Source organism: Somniosus microcephalus, chromosome 10 (assembly GCF_052327205.1).
Source record: "Somniosus microcephalus isolate GS21.2 chromosome 10, FLI_Smic_1.0, whole genome shotgun sequence".
Lineage (NCBI taxonomy): Eukaryota > Metazoa > Chordata > Chondrichthyes > Squaliformes > Somniosidae > Somniosus > Somniosus microcephalus.
In genome coordinates, this window is record NC_140996.1 from 182,948,118 (window position 1) to 182,969,333 (window position 21,216).

Here is a 21,216-nt window from a genome sequence, read left to right on the forward strand (position 1 = left end):
CTATCAATCAGAACAGATGCAATGACACATTTTGAACTTGTACATTATTAAGCAAAGAAACTCACTGCTGAGCGTGCCATACATCAACATTACGCAACTTACACAACTCAAATTCAAGGACGACTATCCGTCTCTCTCAGAGTCATACAGCACAGAAAGAGACCCTTCGGCCCATCGTGTCTGCGCCGTCCATCAAGCCCTGTCCAATCTAATCCCATTTTCCAGCATTTGGTCCGTAGCCTTGTATGCAATGGCATTTCAAGTGCTCATCCAAATGCTTCTTGAATGTTGTGAGGGTTCCTGCCTCTACCACCCTTTCAGACAGTGAGTTCCAGACTCCAACCACCCTCTGGGTGAAAAAGTTCCTCCTCAAATCCCCTCTAAACCTCCTGCCCCTTACCTTGAATCTATGCCCCCTTGTTATTGACCCCCCTACTAAGGGGAAAAGTTCCTCTTTATCTACCCTATCTATGCCCCTCATCATTTTGTACACCTCAATCAGGTCCCCCCTCAGCCTTCTTTGCTCCAAGGAAAACAACCCCAGCTTGTTTAGTCTTTCTTCATAGCGGAGGCGCTCCATCCCAGGTAACATCCTGGTGAATCTTCTCTGCACCCTCTCCAAAGCAATCACATCCTTCCTATAGTGAGGCGACCAGAACTGCACACAGTACTCCAGCTGTGGCCTTACCAGTGTTTTGTACAGCTCCATCATAACCTCCCTGCTCTTATATTCTATGCCTCGGCTAATGAAGGCAAGTATCCCATATGCCTTTTTAACCACCTTATCTACCTGTTCCGCTGCCTTCAGGGATCTATGTACATGTACACCAAGGTCCCTCTGACCCTCTGTACTTCCTAGGGTCCTACCACTCATTGTGTATTCCCTTGCCTTATTTGTCCGTCCAAAATGGATCACCTCGCACTTTTCAGGGTTAAATTCCATTTGCCACTTTTCCGCCCATCTGACCAACCTGTTTATATCGTCCTGTAGCCTGAGGCTTTCCTCCTCGCAATTTACCACCCCACCAATTTTCGTGTCATCTGCGAACTTACTGATCATACCTTTTACATTCTCATCCAAATCATTTATGTAGATCACAAACAGCAAGGGACCCAGCACCGATCCCGGAGGTACCCCACTGGACACAGGCTTCCAGTCACAAAAGCAACCTTCGACCATCACCCTCTGCCTCCTGCCACTCAGCCAGTTTAGGATCCAACGTGCCAAGGCACCCTGGATCCCATGGGCTCTTACCTTCTTGACCAGTCTCCTATGCGGGACTGTGTCAAAAGCCTTACTGAAGTCCATGTATACCACAGCATTTCCCTCATCCACACACCTAGTCACCCCCTCGAAAAATTCAATGAGATTGGTCAGACATGATTTACCCTTGACAAAGCCATGCTGACTATCCCCGATTAATCCTTGCCTCTCCAAGTGGAGACTAATTTTGTCCCTCAGAATTTTTTCCAATAATTTCCCTACCACAGATGTTAGGCTCACTGGCCTGTAATTCCCTGGTTCATCCCTGCTACCCTTCTTGAATAATGGTACTACGTTAGCTGTTCTCCAGTCCTCTGGTACATCCCCTGTGGCCAGAGAGGTTCTGAAAATTTGTGTCAGAGCCCCTGCAATCTCCTCCTTTGCCTCCCACAGCAGCCTGGGATACAGCTCGTCCGGGCCTGGGGATTTATCCACTTTTTGGCCTGCTAAAACCGCTAGTACCTCGTCCCTCTCGATGCTAATATGTTCAAGTATATCACAGTCCCCTTGCCCGATTTCTATGTCTACATCGTCTTTCTCCATAGTGAACACAGATGCAAAAAATTCATTTAAAACCCCGCCTACATCATCTGGCTCTACACACAGATTGCCACTTTGGTCCCTAATGGGCCCTACCCTTTCCCTGGTTATCCTCTTGCCCTTAATATACTTATAAAACATCTTAGGATTTTCCTTTATTTTGCTCGCCAGTGTTATTTCATGGCCCCTCCTCGCTCTCCTAATTTCTTTTTTAAGTATGCCCCTGCACTTTTTATACTCCTCTAGGGCTTCCTCCGTCTTTAGTCTTTTGTAACTGCCAAAAGCCCCCCTTTTTTTCCTAATGCATTTTTGTATATCCCTTGTCATCCAAGGTTCCCTTTGCTTGTTGGTCCCACCCTTGACCTTTACGGGAACATGTTGGCGTTGTACTCTCTCTATTTCCCTTCTGAAAGTCTCCCACTGCTTTGATGTGGATTTTCCTATAAGTAGCTGCTCCCAGTCCACTTTGGCCAGATCCTGCCTTATCATATTAAAATCGGCCTTCCCCCAATTTAGAACCCTTATTTCCGGGCCGTCTTTGTCTTTTTCCATGACCACCTTAAATCTCACCGAATTATGGTCACTGTTGCCAAAATGTTCTCCTACTGACACTTCCACCACTTGCCCGGCTACATTCCCTAGAATTAGGTCCAGTACCGCCCCCTCTCTTGTAGGACTTTCTACATGTTGGCTCAAAAAGCTCTCCTGGATGCACTTTAAGAATTCTGCACCCTCTAAGCCTTTCACACTCTGACTATCCCAATTAATATTGGGGAAGTTGAAATCCCCCACTATTATTACCCTATTATTTTCGCACTTTTCTGAGATTTGCCTACATATCTGTTCCTCTATCTCCCCCTGACTGTTTGGGGGCCTATAGTACACTCCCAGCAAAGTGCTTGCCCCCTTTTTGTTTTTAAGTTCTACCCATATGGCCTCATTAGAGGAACCCGCTAATATATCATCCCTCCTTACAGCAGTAATTGACTCCTTAATTAATATTGCAACACCCCCTCCCCTTTTACACCCCCTTCTGTCGCGCCTGAAGATTCTATACCCCGGAGTATTGAGCTGCCAGTCCTGACCCTCCCTCAACCATGTCTCCGTGATAGCAACAATATCGTACTCCCATGTGTTCAACAACTTCAGTTCATCCACCTTATTTGCAAGACTCCTTGCATTAAAATAAATGCCTTCCAGCCTTGCCATATTCCCTTTTGCCTTCACATATTTGCTCTGCCTTCCCAGCTGACTTGTTTTTTCCTCCGTATTTGGCTGTAAATCACCCCCTACTATAGCTCCACTCGGTATCCCATCCCCCTGCCAAGTTAGTTTAAACCCCCCCCCCCCAACAGTGCTAGCAAACCTCCCCGCAAGGATATTGGTCCCCCTCTGGTTCAGGTGTAAACCGTCCGACTTGTACAAGTCCCACCTTTCCCAGAAGCAGACCCAGTGATCCAGGAAACTAAAGCCCTCCCTCCTGCACCATCCCTTTAGCCACGCATTCATCTGTTCTATCTTCCTATTCCTATACTCACTAGCACGTGGCACCGGGAGTAATCCAGAGATTACAACCTTTGAGGTCCTACTCTTTAATCTTCTACCTAGCTCCCTAAATTCTTGCTGCAGGACCTCATCCCTCTTTTTACCTACGTCGTTGGTACCAATGTAGACCACGACCTCTGGCTGTTCGCCCTCCCCCTCCAGAATGCCCTGCAGCCGCTCAGTGACATCCTTGACCCTGGCACCAGGGAGGCAACAAACCATCCTGGATTCACGTCTACGGCCACAGAAACGCCTATCTGTTCCCCTTACTATAGAATCCCCTACTACTATTGCTCTCCCACTGTTTTTCCTCCCTTCCTGGGCAGCAGGAGCACCCCCAGTGCCAGGAAGTTGGCTGCTGCTGCCTTCCCCTGATAAGTCATCCCCCCAACAGTATCCAAAGCGGTATACCTGGTTGAAAGGGGGATGGCCACAGGGGTCCCCTGCACTACCTGCCTGCTTCTATTGTTCCGCCTGGTGGTCACCCATTTCCCTTCTGCCTGTGCAGCCCTACCCTGCGGTGTGACCAACTCACTGTACGAGTAATTCGCGACCCTCTCAGCATCGTGAATGCTCCACAACCCATCCACCCGCAGCTCCAGCGCCCCAAGACGGCCCGTTAGTAGCTGCAGCTGGATGCATTTCTGGCACACGTGTTGGTCAGGGACACTGGCAGCGTCCCTGAATTCCCACATAGAGCAAGAGGAGCATATCACGGGGCTGGGCTCTCCTGGCATGACCTACCCCTTTAATCAATTTAAATTAAATTAATTCAATACCACCAGCAAAGTAAGCCTTACCTGGTCTCTGGAGCCCTTTGTAGGCCCGCTCTACTGCTGAAGGACCCGCCGAAGCTCTGAGGCCTTGCCTCACCTGACTCACCCAACTCTCAGCACTCTGTTGAAAACCGCACTCAGTGCAAAATCGCACTTCAAAGCCTGTTTTTATAGGCCCTGAAACAAAGACTTGCTGAGCCCAGCTACAGGAGAACCAGGTTAACCAGATTACTCCAGTTTCCCTTGTTAACTGCCTTCAGCTGCTCTGAGTTGTAGGACTTGTTTATCCCTTTTTAACCCTGCTTAAAGCTGGGAAATTTAGATTTTTAAACAGTACACAGTAAATGTGAAACAAACAAAAGTTTGATTTCAGCAATCTCTGCTGGCATCTGTGCCATAGGTGAAAGGGATGTGACATCATTGCTGAAATTGTGCAAATGCAGCTGGGAGCAGATTGTCCACCTTCCAGCAGCTGGGGCTGCATGGCTCAAGGCAGCTACCAGTTAGAAATTAGAACGTTTTTGTAATTCTACCCCATCCATAAAACAATGAGATGAAGAAGAAAATAATCATAACGTGAACAACCTTACCTAACAGAATAACTTATAAACCAATAAGTAAGATTCTGCAGAGCTCCCCATCTTTCAGAATGGTTACAGCACAGAAGGCGGCCATTCGGCCAGTCGAGCCCTTGCCGATTCTCAGCTAGTCCCACTCCCCTGTCCTTTCCCTGTAGCCCTGTATCCTTCAGATACTTATCCAACTCCCTTTGAAATTGTGCCCTGTACACCCACGTCCAAGTCATTAATATATATCACGAAAAGCAGTGGTCCTAGAACCAACCCCTGGGGAACACCACTGTATACCTTCCTCCAGTCAGAAAAACAACCGTTCACCACTACACTCTGTTTCCTGTCACTTAGCCAATTTCGTATCCATGCTGCCACTGTCCCTTTTATTCCATGGGCTTCAACTTTGCTGGCAAGCCTATAATGTGGCATTTTGTCGAACACCTTTTGGAAATCCATGTACACGTCAACCGCATTGCCCTCATCAACCCTCTGTTACCTCATCAAAAAACCTCGAACAAGTTGGTTAAACACAATTTGCCTTTAACAAATCTGTGCTGGCTTTCCTTAATTAATTGACATCCATCCAAGTGACTGTTAATTTTGTCCCTGATTACTGTTTCCAAAAGCTTCCCACTACTGAGGTTAAACTTTCTGGCCTGTAGTTGCTGGCTTTATCTATACATGCTTTTTTGAACAATGGTTTAACAGTTGCAATTCTCCAGTCCTCTGGCACCACCCACTTATCTATGGAGGATTGGAATATTACAGCCAGTACCTCACGATTTCCACCCTCAATTCCCTCAGCATCCTAGGATGCATCCCATCTGCTCCTGGTGATTTACCTACTTTTAAGTACAGCCAGCCTTTCTAATACCTCTATCAGTTTTTACCCTATCAAGTGTCTCCACTACCTCCTCCTTCACAATGTCTATGGCAGCATCCTCTTCCTTGGTGAAGACAGATGCAAAGTACTCGTTTAGTACCTCAGCTATACCCTCTGCCTCCATGCATAGGTCTTTTTGGTCCCTAATTGGCCCCATCCCCCCTCTTACTATTTATATGCCTGCAGAAGACGTTTGGATTACTTTTTATGTTGGCTGCCATTCTATTCTCATACCCTCTCTTTGCCCCTCTTATTTTCTTTTTCACTTCTCCTAACCTTTCTATATAGTGCCTGATTCTTAGATGTATTTACAACCTGACATCCGTCATACGCGCTCTTTTTCTGCTTCATCATATTCTCTATCTGTTGCGTCATTCAGGGAGACTTTAGTTGCCCTGCCTTTCCCCCTAGTGGGAATGTACCTCAACTGTACCTGAACTATTTTCTCTTTAAAGACAGCCTATTGTTCCATTACAGTTTTGCCTGCCAATCTTTGATTCCAGTTTACCTGGGCCAGATCCATTCTCATCCCACTGAAATTGGCCTTCCCCCAGTTAAACATTTTTGCTCTAGATTGCTCCCTGTCCTTTTCCATTGTTAATCTAAACCTAATCTGACTCACTGTTCCCTAAATGTTCACCTACTGACAATTGCTCCACTTGACTGACCTACCAACTGATATTTGTACCACTAGAATGCCAGTAAACCTGGTAACACTCAGTTGGGACACAGGAGACTCTCATGATCCTTAAATAAATTGTAAGAAGGCCACCTTTAACCAAAGCCATTGTTTATTTTTTGCACAAATACTAAATGATCGACAGGATTCAGAAACAACGCTCCTCCAATCACATTTTTAAGTGTTTGCCAAATAATGTGCACTTTAATTTTTAAGTCAGAAAATACCTGCAGTACAGTTGAAGACTTCAAAGCTAAAGCATTTTATTACTAACATCTGCACCAATTTCACAGGATAAAGCAACCCTATAAAAGGCACAAGATGCTGCAAGATCAAAGTACAGTCAGTACCCATTAAATTAATAACCTATCTACTATATTTTATTCACCAAAATATTTTACACAATCTTCCCAACTCAATTCTAATGGGATTTTTCTGAAACAAATTGTTTCATATTAACACTATTTGCAGATAGATTAGTGTGTTTTGGGAGAATAAACTCATACAGCACATTACATAGATGGTGACTGTGTGCAACTCATCTATAAACATAATAAGTAATGTGTGCAATTCAAGCACAGATGTATGCCTCAACAAGTTGCAGCTAAAATAGTTCCAGTTTAAAATAAAGGTGTTCAATTTCTATTCTCTTACGCATTTAGTAAATGTGAATTAACTGAATTGTTCTGAAAACACAAATCAGATCAATGAGGAACAACAAAAGCTCAAAACTTTTCACTCGTATTGACGGTCCAATATGTCTTGCCACAAAAGATGCAAACTAGCCCAAAGTGCCTCAGTTTCAGCTGGATCCCTGGCGAAGGAAAGAATGAATGAAAAGTTGTGTGTTAAGTTACAAATCCCGTGACCAGTTATGAGGGAGCATAATCAAGAGGCCTGGAAGCAGTTCAGCTTCCACCTCTCTGGGGGCGGGGAGGAGGGGATGGTCTGCAAATTTGACTGCGCCTTTGGTGAAAAACATCTTTGCTGGATGAGCTGGGTCAGTTCTTAAATCATAGATGGACACAGCAGTCCAGTAGAAGCAAAAATTGACAGGACCACAAGAGTACATGAACTAAAGTTCACAATCTAGTCTTGCTATTAAACTTAAAATACTCAATTAAGCAGCTTTAACAAAATATATCATGTACATCATTCTTGTTGGCTGTGCATTATCTAGCTAGAACTACTAACAGTGGAGTCGAGCTGGCTTCAGTTTCAGTAATTCCTTTAAACAATACTGACAGATGCCTGGGAATGTATTACAAGGCTTACATAGGTCACACGAGGGAGCAACGTATTGGCTTCCTGATCTTAATCAAAATATTGGAAACTGGTGCAGAGTGGACACAAAGTGCTTCCTGTAATGAGTAAAAATAGCAGGGATATTCATCCTAGGCCACTCTTGCTAAAGGCCAAATTCCATTCGCCTATTAACGCTGTCTGCACTGCCCGTCGCCAGCTCCAACTCTCCCAAAGCTATGACATCAAAACAAATTCCTCCATGTCCAAGCTCCACCCCATCCCTGCAACCTCCTCCAGCCCCCTCCACTCTTCCAACACTGGCCTACTGCACATCCTGCCTCCCTCCACTCCACCGTTGATGGCACAGCCTTCAACTATTACAGTCCTGCACTTTACCATGGTATGTCCTCTCCCATTCAAAACCTCTGAGCAAACCTAACTCAGTACCCTGCCCTCCCCTTCTGCTTGGAGATATTTTGCTACATTAAAATGAACTATGCAAGTGCAAATTGTTATTGTGGAAGAATAAAACAAGGTATTGGCAAAGGGCTCAAAGCAGACTGCCTGTCTGAAAGAGGAAGCGGTGAGAAAGGAAAAATATGTACAAGTGTAAAATATTTCAAGACACCGTCAATAGTGTGTGTTTTCTGGGGGGAACGAAGAGTGTGTTAACTGGAGTCTCAAACAATTGTGTGAAAAAAGTGCATGTATGTATGTAAACAGATGTTCTGTACCTGGTGAAATTACATCGCAAGGCTTCCACAAGGTTATATATTAAAGCCAACACTAAAATCATGGTGCTGCAACAGAACAAAAAGCTTACAAGTGTAAGATAGCAAAATACTGCAGATGTTGGAAATCCAAAATAACAGAAAATGCTGGAAAAACTCAGCAGGTCAGGCAACATCCGAGGAGAGAAGTGTAAGCTGTGTTGAACCTCAAACACTTACAAAAAAAAATTTTTTTTTTAAAATGCAGAGTATTGCTTTGTTCCAATAGTTGTACATCTCCAGTAAGTGTACACAGGCACATCATAACCCAGTAAAAAATAGTGCACTCAGGCTTGGGCTGGTAAGTGGCAAGTAACATTCGTGCCACACAAGTGCCAGGCAATGACTATCTCCAACAAGAGAGCCTAACCATCGCCCCTTGACATTCAACGACATTAACATTGCCAAATACCTCACCATCAACATCCTGGGGTTCACCACTGACCAGAAACTTAACTGGACCAACCACATAAATAATGTGGTTACAAGAACAGGCCAGAGGCTGGGAATTCTGCGGCGAGTGTCTCACCTCCTGACTCCCCAAAGCCTTTCCACCATCTACAAGGCACAAGTCAGGAGTGTGATGGAATAGTCTCCACTTGCCTGGATGAGTGCAGCTCCAACAACACTCAAGATGCTCGACACCATCCAGGACAAAGCAGCTGCCTGATTGTTTAAGGTGGTGGATGCGGTACCAAACATTCGCTCCCTCCACCACCGGCGCACCGTGGCTGCAGTGTGCACCATCTACAAGATACACTGCAGCAACTCACCAAAAAGACGTGCATTTATATAGCGCCTTTCATGACCACCAGAAATACCAAAGCGCTTTACAGCCAATTAATACTTTTACTTTTTTTTTTTTTTTTTTGGAAGAGTAGTCACTGTTGTAAAACTTCTTCGACAGCACCTCCCAAACCCAAAACCTCCAATACCTATAAGGACATGGGCAGCAGGCGCATGGGAACACCACGAGCTACAAGTCACACACCATCCTAACATGGAAATATATCGTCGTTCCTTCATCATCGCTGGCTCAAAATCCTGGAACTCCCTCCCTAACAGCACTGTGGGAGTACCTTCACCACACGGACTGCAGTGGTTCAAGAAGGTGGCTCACCACCACCTTCTCGAGGGCAATTAGGGATGGGCAATAAATGCTGGCCTTGCCAGAGACACCCACATCCAAGGAACAAATTTTTAAAAAACTGTTTTCCTCAAACACCTTTTCCTGTCAAGAGGTAGAACCAACCATTTCATTTCCCAGTGAAACCCTGCCCAATGTAAGAATCTAGTTTAAAAATTACAAAAACACCTTGATTGAATGTTAGTAGTAAAGAAAAATTGCCAAGTAGCCAGAAACAGTGAAATAAAGGGCAGAAAACATTATAAAAGCACTTCAAAATATAAATCAAGGCTATAACACAAAAAAACATGCATTTGTATCTCCCTAAAACATTTTAAAGGGCTTCACAAACAATGTATTAATTCTGAACTAGTAACTTATGTAGGAAAACACAGCCATTTTGTGCACAACGCAATCCCATTATCTGTTTCTGGTAAGTTTGGCCCGAGTGATTATTTGCAAGGTCTTCTGCATCCTTCTGCACACGTGCCCCTGTTTGGTGGGCCTAAAATCCGTTTTGGGACTGTACATGTGCACTCAACTGGTCATCCATGCTCCTTGACTCGAGTGCCGACTTGAGTGGAAACCGGAGGTGAGTCCTGCCGAAGAATGTTGTGGCACCTGGCTGCCTTACTTACTGCCTGCCGGAGCCTGGCTACCTGCATTCTATCATATCACCACTGGTGTTCCGACATGATTTGCACCTTCCTTAGCCATACAGTACAATCACAGCAGCACTCAACTCTGTAGCCTGCCTGTTTGACAATGACTGGATCAAATTACACATTGCAGAGAACTGGAATTAGTCTACTGCAGACAGGATCAAATTACACATTCCAGACAAACTGCTGGGTGTGTCGTGTCCTTCAAAGACACCAATCAGAAATCTGGTCCAACTGAGTTGCAAATAGACGCAGCTAATTTTGGCTGAGGGGGGAATGTTGGCCAGCACACTAGGAAAACGCCTTGCTCTTCAATAAGGCCATGGTATCTTTAACATCCACCTGAACAAAAAGAGGGGGGTTCAGTTTAATAGCTCATCTAAAGGCCGCAATTCCAACAATATCCCTCTCCCTTAGTCCTGCAGTTGAACATCGCTTAGATTACAAATTCAGTCTCCTAGTATGGGGCTCAAAGTGACACATAACCCCTTATGGCAAAACCAAGATCAGGGACATTAATATGTTGCTTTACTATGTCACCCATGTAAGTTTTACCTATCTAATATACTCCCAGACCATTTGTTAAACATCAATTATATAGAAGACACCGAGGGGGTAATTTTGCCAGTCCTGGGAGGCAGGCAGGTTTGGAGGCGGGACTGCCGGGAAAATGGCAGAATCTGGGGGCGGGTATCCTTCCCGCCTCCGTGCCATCTTCCCAGGAGGAGGGTACCCAACCTGCGCCAGGTCCGGGGAGGGGATTAGTGCCAATTAACTGCCTGTTAACAGGCAGTTTTTTGGCTAATCCTCATTTTGAGCCCTGAAGTGTGGGCTTCCTGACGACGCCGAACCTCGCCAGGGTCACGAAGCGGGCTGTCGGTCTGCGGGGGTCAGAGGAGCCGAGATGTCCGGTGTTCAGGTGAGTGATGAGTGCATGTGCGCAGAGGTAAGTGTGTATAACGTGTTTTAATAAGTTTTACCTACTTTACTTTCTCCTGCAGGCTTCCTCCCTTAGCTCACCGGCACAAGAAGCAGAATGGCCGCTGAACTGTCAAAAGCTGCAGCCTTCTGCTTTCTGCTCAGGAGAGCTCTCTAACTCAGCCTGAGTGACAGGACTGAAGTTAGAGGACAGATTGTCAGTGTTTGACAGCTTCACAGAGCTCTCAAACTATGACATTTCATCTGTCAAAAGCTCTTGACGGATGAAACGTCACTCGCTGACGTCACCTGTAACCGGCTTTCCCTTAATTGGCCTGCTGAGCCCGCTGGGCGGGCTTAACACGATCAATCAAGGGAAAATAGCGTGGGTTGGCCACAAGTCGATGGAGGCGGGACTGAAACCTGGCAAATGGAAGTCCCGCCTCCAAAAGCTCCCCATTGACAAAATCCAGCCCTGAAATTTAAGCCATCTCTCATTCACTGTTAGTATTTGTAGAAAAATAATAGAAGCACAAATAGGATGAGATGCACAACAATATTTCCAATCTTTAAAAACTAGTTAACACTACTTTACAATTAAAAGCAATCAGCTAATTATCTTATGCAGGCACACACTTAGTACAGTTCTTACAAATTCAATTCCCACAATCCCTCATCCATTTAACCCTGTTCTAGGAGTATGCTGTCACAGTTGTTATAGGGAACCAAACATTGGAATGTAATTTTATTAACTGGCTGATCAAGTGATACATATTTGCTCAAAAAATGCTAAAAACTGATTAATTCAAATGATCACTGAACTGTGTTCACCACAATTTATTCATACGAATAACACTTGATTGACAAAGGCAAGTAGCGAGGGAGTAAACACTTACATTTTCCACCTTCCCCATCTAGTTAAGTGAATAATTGTTTGAAAGACCAGATAACTTATAAAATTAATTTAAATTTTACCCTCTCAAAAAGCTGCCATTTCAAGTCTCCAATTCAGCAGACAGCCACTCAGCTGACAAGAAGCAGCTCCATAGGATACAATGCAGATTACTGGTCATGTACGCAACAATAACAAATTAAACCACTAAACTAACTGCAGTCCACCTATTCAAATTAATCCTGTTACTGCTTTTCAAACTGGACAAATGGGACACGAGGCAATATCTAAAAATGAGTATCTGGAAAACATTAAGGAAGAGACTATTTTTTGAAACAAAATTCTTTCACCTTCCTCCCTCTTCTTTCCCCCACTTGTATAACAAAAACTGAAATAAAGATTTTCCATTTACTACTGAATTCTTCCCTAGCTTGGTATGAGTAATACCAGCTTAGCCTTAACCTTATATCAAGACCAGAAAGTCTTCCAATTATCAATGCTATAAGGGGGCCCTAAAGATCAACCATTAGGACTGGCCTGGAGACAAAATACTAGAATCAGCTAAGTACACAGCAAAAGTCGATTCCGGTGCCCCAGTCTTAGTTAAGACAGGATCTTTACAGACATCAGAAACAGACTTTAATCTCTTCCACACACGCTGCATTCAACCTCAGCTCCTAAAGTTAGAAGAACAATGTTCCAATTCACACTACGTTCTCTACCGCCTTGTTGAAATACATTTTGCCATCGACAAACTTTACTTTCTCTCCCTCCCCTGTGCCAAAAAAGGACAAATAAAGAGCTTTAATAAAAGATAGGAGTAAATCAAAAAGGTTTTGAAATAATATACCTGCTAGATGGCATGTTGGCCTTTATTGCAAGGGGTTTGGAGTACTAGAGTAAGGAAGTCTCGCTACAACTGTACAGGGCCTTGGTGAGACCACACCTGGAGTACCGTGCACAGTTTTGGTCTCCTTATCTAAGGAAGGATATACTTGCCTTGGAGGCGGTGCAACGAAGGTTCACTAGATTGATTCCTGGGATGAGGGCTGTCCTATGATGAGAGACTGTGTAGAATGAGCCTATACTCTCTGGAGTTTAGAAGAATGAGAGGTGATCTCATTGACACATACAAGATTAGAAGGGGATTGACAGGGTAGATGCGGAGAGGTTGTTTCCCCTGGCTGGAGTGTCTAGAACTAGGGCGCATAGTCTCAAGATAATGTGTAGGCCTTTGAAGACCAAGATGAGGATGAATTTCTTCACTCAGAGGGTTGTGAATCTTTGGAATTCTCTGCCCCAGAGGGCTGTGAATGCTGAGTCTGAGCATATTCAAGGCGGAGATAGATGGATAGATTTTTGGACTCTAGGGGGAATCAAGGGATATGGATATCGGGCAGGAAAGTGGAATTGAGGTTGATCAGCCATGATCTTATTGAATGGTGGAGCAGGCTCGAGGGGCTGTATGGCCTACTCCTGCTCCTATTTATGTTATGTACATAATAAAGTCATGTGCAGTACAGTTCTTACTGGAAGCCATGTTGTGCTATTGTATATATATGCTGTGTCTCACGATATCATAGAATTGGTGATGAGGATGCAACTGCAGATTCCCTAGCTGAAATTTTTGTTGGAGGATAATCCTGCCAACCGATGGAGGAACTGTTAGAGGTTCTTCGTTTTGCAGAAAATTTCAAGCACACGTGGCTGAACTGTCGACATTGCCAGAGTCCAGATGGCCACACCTATGGGAATAATAGGGCACTTGGGCGAGTTCCATCGCGACCGAGATTCTTTCTGAGCAGCTAGAAATGTTTTTCACCATGAATAGTATTGTCAAAGTCCCCGATGATGTAAACCGTAACCGGGCAGTTTTAGAAATGAAACTGGCTATTTTTTTTTTTGACTGAGCAGCCCTGAGCTGTATGAAACCCTGAAAAATTTGCTTGTTCCTGCTATGCCAAAGGACACGCCACTGAAGGCGATCCTAACTAAGTTAGAACAGCACTCGCCCTGAGCCCCTGGAAATTGCTGAAACACGTGATTTGGAACACGTGATCAATTAAATGACGAGGGTATCAGTGAGTACATTGTAACTTTAAAAAAGCTATCTATTCACTGTCATTTCGTAAACTTTCAGGATCAAGCTCTGCGTGACCGCTTTGTTTGCGAGTTGAAAAATGAATGCATCAGAAGTAAATTGTTGACAACCCCTAATTTGACTTTTGACTTAGCTTGTCAGACAGCTATGTCGATGGATATGGCCGACCGATACTCCCAAGAGTTCCACGCCATTTCCAGTTGTCAGACAACCTAGGTGAATCGGCTACAGGCTAAAAGTAAAAGGCAGGAACCAGGATACCCATGGAAATCGACACTGATGCATCAGTGAGCGTAGTACTGGAATCACTATATCGCGACAAGTTGCGTGATTATCGACTAGAGAAATCGAAGGTAGAGCTGCGAGGCTACTCAGGAGAGCAAATCCCTGTAGTAGGAAGTGTCACCATACCAGTGAAATACAAGGATCAGTGTCAGAGCTTGCCTCTCATAGTAGTGGCAGCAGACAAGCCTGCCTCGATAGGTAGAAATTGGTTGGGATCACTGAAGCTGGATTGGAATGAGATTTTTCATGTGGAAGTGAAATTTGCATCGAAAGATGATGTCATCAAGCAGTATCCGAAGGTACTCAGCAAAATGGGCAGTCCGATCCAAGACTTTAAGGCGAGTGCCAGAGTGCAGAAGGACGCAAGACCAGTTTAGTGCATGCCACGTCCCGTGCCATACGCACTCGAGGAAAAAGTTGAGCAAGAACTCAAAAGACTAGAAACTGAGAACATTATCTCCAAGGTAGATCGGAATAATTGGGCTACACCCATTGTTGTCGTACCTAAGTCAGATGGTATGGTAAGGTTGTGTGGTGATTATAAGGTAACCGTAAACCAGGTTCTCGAGTGTAATCTATCCAATACGTTGCCAGATGTGGAAGATTTGTTTACAATACTGACAGGTGGCCAGGTCTTTTTGAAGTTAGATCTAACAATCACCTACCTACAACTTGAGTTAGATGAAGAGTCCAAGTCATGCTTGACTATAAATACTCACCGATGCCTATTATCAGATCAATAGGCTACCATTTGGAATGTCTTCTGCCCGCAACATATTCCAGGGGGTGATAAACCAAATTTTGCAAGGGATTGAAGGGGTCTTGTGTTATTTGGATGACATACTCATTTCAGCAAACAAGCAAATTCGCGATGAGGTGTTGAATGAAGTGCTCAAATGGCTAGAGAAGCACGGAGTACGAGTGACAGATCACAAGTGTGAGTTGCTTCAAAACTCAGTGGAGTACTTAGGGCACAGAGTAGACAAAGATGGTTTACATCCAACCATGGGAGAGCTGGAAGCAATCAGAAATGCAACAACTCCCAAGAATGTCTCTGAACTTCAATCATTTTTGGGTCTTTTGAATTATTAAGGAAAGTTCCTCCCAAACTTGGCTACACTGTTACATCCACTGAATGAGCTGTTGAGAAATCAGTTCCCTTGGAAGTGATCAAAAGAATGTGACACTGCATTCAAAAAGTGTAAAAGTCAGTTAGTAGTTCACTATGATGTATCTAAGGAGATCAAGCTAGCGTGTGACACCTCTCCGTATGGATTGGGGCAGTGATCTCTCATGTACTAGATAGTGGAAAGGAGAGACCAATTGCTTTTGATTCACACACTCTCAGTGCCAGTGAGCGGAATTATGCGCAGATCGAAAGAGAAGCTTTGTCATTGATTTTTGGGGTCAAGAAGTTTCACAAATACTTGTTTGTTCCTAAGTTTACCATAGTTACTGACCATAAGCCCCTGACAGTAATCCTCCATCCAACGTCCCAGTTCCAACCTTAGTTGAAGCCCAAATGCAGAGATGGGCTTTGATTTTGTCAGCGTATACATATGGTATTGAGTACCGACGATCAGCTGATCACAGTAATGCTGATGCTATGTCCAGGCTGTCATCTCCATCACAAGTTACACCCAATAAGGAAGAAGTGTTCTATTTCTCATACATTGATGAGCTGCCAGTCACAGCTGAAGAGATTGGTAGGGCAACCAAACGTGACCCAATTATGTCAAAGGTGTATGATTATACAGCAAATGGATGGCCAAACCAGTATCAGAGGAAGATATCCATCCATACTTTGTTTGTAGGAATGAATGGTCAGTGGATAAAGATTATATCATGTGGGGAGCAAGAGTGATTATCCCAAGTAGGTTCAGGTCTAAATTGTTAGGAGATCTTCAAGACCAGCCCGTGAACGTGCTTGACCAGGAGCTTTGCACGCAGTTACTTATGGTGGCCAGGTTTAGATAGAGAGATAGAGTACATAGTCAGTGTACAACATGTCAATCGGTGAGCAAGAAACCACCATCAGTACCATTACAGCCATGGAAATGGCCTCCCAGAGTGTGGCAAAGGTTACATGTAGATTTTGCTGCGCTAGAAGGACAGCAATTGTTCCTAGTGATAGTCACTCGAAGTGGGTAGAGGTATTTCCGATGCAGATAATAACAAGCAGCAAAATACTAGACAATTTGCGAAGATTGTTTTCTTCATACCACCTCCAGAAGAAATTGTGTCCGATAATGGGCTGCAATTTTGTTCAGATGAGTTCACACAGTTCATGAGCAGAAATGGTGTGAAACATACCAAAGTTCCACCGTACCACCCTGCCTCAAATGGTGTAGCAGAGTGCACAGTACAAATGTCAAACATGCCCTCATCAAGCAAATGTTGGATCCAAATCCAAAGTAACATCAGTTGTCGTTGGACCACAAACTGGCAAATTTTCTGATTACCTATCGGAATACTCCTCATACCACTACTGGTAGAAAACCAGCAGAGTTGTTTCTTAAATGACAGCACGACCCAGGTTCTCGTTGTTAAAGCCAAACTTGGCACAGTACATAGAAGAGAAACAATCAAGGCAGAAAGAGAGTCATGATAAAGGTAGAGTTAGAGAGAGAAGTGTGAAGTTGAACCAGAAGGTTAGAGTGAAGGAACCATCACCATAAACGGTTAAAATGGTCACCAGGAAGAGTAGTGACCCTCACACATATTTGGTCAAGATGTTTGATCATGAAAAGGTTAGGAGGTTTGTTCACATTGATCATATCTTACCTACAGATGTGGAAGGAGTTGAAAGCTGGGATGATTCAATTTATTCTGATGAGTCAGATCGTCTTGTTACAAGTAGAGTACCAGTAGCAAATCCTACATCAGATGTACCAGAAACAAGTCCAAGACAAAGACAGAATTTAAGTTTGAGCCCGAGTCAGGCAGACAAACAGTCTGAAAGTGTAGAGTCCAAATGTAGATCAAGGTCAGCCCTTGGAGAGAAAAAATCTCCACAGGCTCAGCCTAGAATGAGTCAAAGTTCTGTTAAAGAAAAATGGCATCCTCTTCGAAACAGAAAACCAATGGTTAAGTTTAATCTGTAAAAATGGAAAGTAAGTTCATATCTTTTGTTTGTGGTACAGAACTCGAGTAGAATTTGGAAACATAAAATGGGTTCCATTTGAGAAATGTATACTAAGAGTTGTGTATACCATGCAAGTTATGTACAATGATTATTTGCTACGATTAACTTCTTCAATAAGGAGGGATGTGTAATATAGCCACCTGGTGGACTACTGACGTATATAATAATAAAGCCACGTGCAGTACAGTTCTTACAAGAAGCCATATATATGCTGTGTCTCAAGATATCACAATAGCCATGAACTTTGCAACCCCATATTTAAGTCTCAAAACTCAAGCACAAAGTGCATTTTCATAAACATTAGATTGCACTAACTTTAGAGTTAAATTCCTGATTTTAAAGTTCTTTTTTTGTGGCATGTCTCTTGGGAAATGGTTACAAACAGTAACTTGAAAAATCTGCAGTGATTTTAAAGTACATCTGGCTGCTGTAACGTAAAGAGGTCAGTTTCTACGTCCATGAGAGCAGTCAGTATTGTAAAAATACTGGATGTCAGCCTCAAAACGGTGGTAGCATTCTCGTCTGAGTCAGAAAGTCGTAAGTTCAAGTCTCACTCCAGAGACTTGAGCACATAATTCAGGCTCATACTTCAGTACATTTGCTCCATCGGAGGTGACAATTTTCAGATGAGATGTTAGACAAGGTTCTGTCTGCCTGCGCAGGTGAACGTAAAAGATCCTAGGGCACTATTTCAAAGAAGAGCAGGGGAATTATCCCCAGTGTCCTGGCCAATATTTATCCCTTATTCAACATAACAAACACAGATTATCTGGTTGTCATCACATGGCTGTTTGTGGGAGCTTGCTGTGCACAATTGACTGCTGTTTCCTACATTACAACAGTGAATACACTTCAGAAGTACATCATTGGTTGTAAAATGCTTTGGGATGTCCTGAGGTCGTGAAAGGTGCTATTTAACTTCAAGTATTTCTTTATTATCATATTATCTCATTCTCTCATTTCTATTTGCGAGACTTTGCTGTGCGTAAATTGACTGCCACGTTTCCTACATTACAACAATAACTACATTTCAAAGAGTACTTCATTGGCTGTAAATCGCTTTAGGACGTCCTGAAGTAGTGAAAGGCACTATTTAAATGCAAATTCTTTTCTACAGGAAATATAAATGTAACGTATGTGATTGCTTCTTATATCCATTTACAAATTGTATGTAGTCCCTTCAAAAATGTAACACTTTTAGGTCATTACCCTCTTTAGCCACTTTCACTTATGAACGCCACATACTGCGCATTTTCTGTCAGCAGGAAAAGCTCAAACTACTCGTAATGAGAATGACTAAGCCATGAAATATCTCCACACTAAGATAATGCATAATTTATTCAATTATATATCAATGAAAATACCTTCCAAGTTTTGTAACGGGTTGTTCTAGTGTTTGGAGTTTCCAGTTACTTAAAGTGCAGTCTTTGTGAAAAATTGTAAGCAAAAGTAAAGGCTTAACTTACAGTGCAAAGTTAATCAATCACAACTCAGCACAAATTACATGCAACATTGTTACATGGTATATGTTTCTCGTTGTTCTTACCAAACAAAAAGAGGTACCAAGCATTTATTGATGAAGACAGCAACCCTTTGCCAAACTTGTGTTTCTTCTTTAAGACACCTTCCCTTATCTGCACTGTTCACTAGGTCTTTCCCTATCGGTGCTACTCAAGTAACTGGTCAAGAATTTACTTCCCTGTTGTTATTTCTATTGTAAATGCAACTAAGTGTTCCAGTAAATATGAACATTACCAAACATGTATAATTATGATTGTGTACTTGGTATTCATTCCTATTAGTGTGCTGCTATGGATTAATAGCTCATTGATAAATTTGATTAGATTAGATAGCCATGAAAAACACTATACAGCAAAGAGGCTTGGGGAAGGAGTTACTAGTTAACAAAATTAATGGAATAAATATACCAAATTAAAAATGTTGGCTATTTATTGCCATCGCCTATAATACTTGTGGTTATTGCTTTAAGATATATTGGAAGTTTATAGTCTTGGCAATTATTTGTTTCTCCCTAGCAGTGCCAATTATTGAAGAACGGGGACCAACCTCTGACCAAAATATTGCTCCAGCATGAAAGGAACTCCACATTTTATAATTTTCATCTTTTAACTAGTGGATTATTATTGGAGGAACAACTGCAATTTTATAACATGGTATAAATAGATATACACATGCTGTTCATATTTTTATGGTTATAAAAAAAACTGAATTTATGGATCAAAAGGTGAGAAGCACAAGTAAACCGGTTCTGTTACATTTTACTTCAATACTGGCTTAACCAAACATACATCAGGAGTCACCCCGATATCATACGTACATAAAATCTATTATTAGTGCATTCGTATTGTACAATGACTTTCGGGAAAACACACCTCATCAAAACCCCATCGACTATTATTCCACACCGTCAAAAACACAATACCGTATAAAATTTGCATCAAGCAAATAACTATAACTTCGTGCCTCCCTGGTTACTGTTGGTTTAGTCTCCAGTTCGAGTACGATCGGTCGCAGAAGCCTTTGAAATAAGAGCTCTCCTTGATAAACAGAACCCTTTAAAATAAATATAGTGACCTTTGATTAAATTAGCTCTTTTACCAGTTGAAAAATAACGTTGGTCACAACTGAAGCTACAAATAGAGTTTCCTTTTAATAAAGTTCAGTTAAATCTTTCTCATGTTCCCACTTTGTAACGGAGACATTTACTGGACACCTTTACGACTACCATTTAGCAACTGCGTTTATGTCTCCACTATTGAGGGGGTGGGATGTAAAGATTCGGTTAATGAACAAGCAGTGAGACTGACAGTAGAGGGATATATAAGCTGTGCAATAATGTGTCTTACCATGTCCGCCGGTATAGAGCTTGACATCTTTAATTGTATTCGTCTATCAATTAGACAACTACTCCCTGTGTTATCCGCAGATCTCTCCGTCTCCCAACTCCTTCAAAACGGGGCGAAATTCAATCCAGAAAAAAAGAAAAATAAACAAACAGAAAATCGGAACCAACCACACGAGTTTCGTCTTCAAACCTTCCTGAATTTGGCAGTTTAGCTCACAGTAAAAAGCAAGAAAATGTCAATTTTCTTCGCCCGTCGGCGGTCTCTGAAAAGCCGGCTGAGGAAAAGGCGAGAGACGCCCGCGAGGAGAAGCGGAGACTCGTCGTTAAGTTCAAAAATGTGCTAATTATCTCATCTGCAGGCAGAGCCGACGGCTGAGCACAAACTTGCTTCCACCGTAAGTTAAAGAAGATTGAAAAGAAATATCCTTGAAAACAGACGGCTCACAGACAATACTTTAAATACTGACAGAATCAGAAACTCTACGTTGTCCCTTTCATATTCCGGAAAGACGACTTCCTAAATTCTCATTCTGTTCTTTTCAGGACGATCCCAGTCCAGCCGCTCGACCTGTCATTTTTCTTCTCTCAAACAAATATGGCGCATGGTGAGAAGGCTGATCGCAGAGCGACAGGGCGCTGCGTCGTTTCCGGTCTGGCCTACACAAGGGCATGTTGGGAATTGTAGTGGGCACAATGGACGAATTCCTTTGGCGTCGCGCACAAAGCAGCGAAGATGTGACTATAACGCCCACAAGGCAATGCGAACACCATGCCGCATTCAGAACGCATTGAGGGTGCGCTCCGTACGTCATCGACACGTTGGCCCGTATTATGGGCATGTGAGTGGACATTTAAAGGAGGGCGATTGGAACCAATGTATTGGAGTATTGACACTGATTTTTTTTAATGGCTTTAATAGTTTTGTTTCGTATCCGTTACATTAAGGA

The 21,216-nt window shown here is 43.1% G+C and overlaps 1 protein-coding gene across 1 annotated transcript in view; it reads right to left on the reverse strand.

Moving 5' to 3' along the window:
• The window catches only part of ubl3a (ubiquitin-like 3a), a 126,976-nt gene extending 106,050 nt beyond the window's left edge, over positions 1-20,926 (reverse strand). Inside the window, exon 1 of the mRNA XM_085999298.1 lies at positions 20,271-20,926. Coding sequence (XP_085855424.1) covers positions 20,271-20,297 — 27 coding nt within the window. The 5' untranslated portion in view covers positions 20,298-20,926. The remainder of the gene's footprint in view (positions 1-20,270) is intronic.
• Between the last annotated feature and the right edge of the window lie 290 nt (positions 20,927-21,216).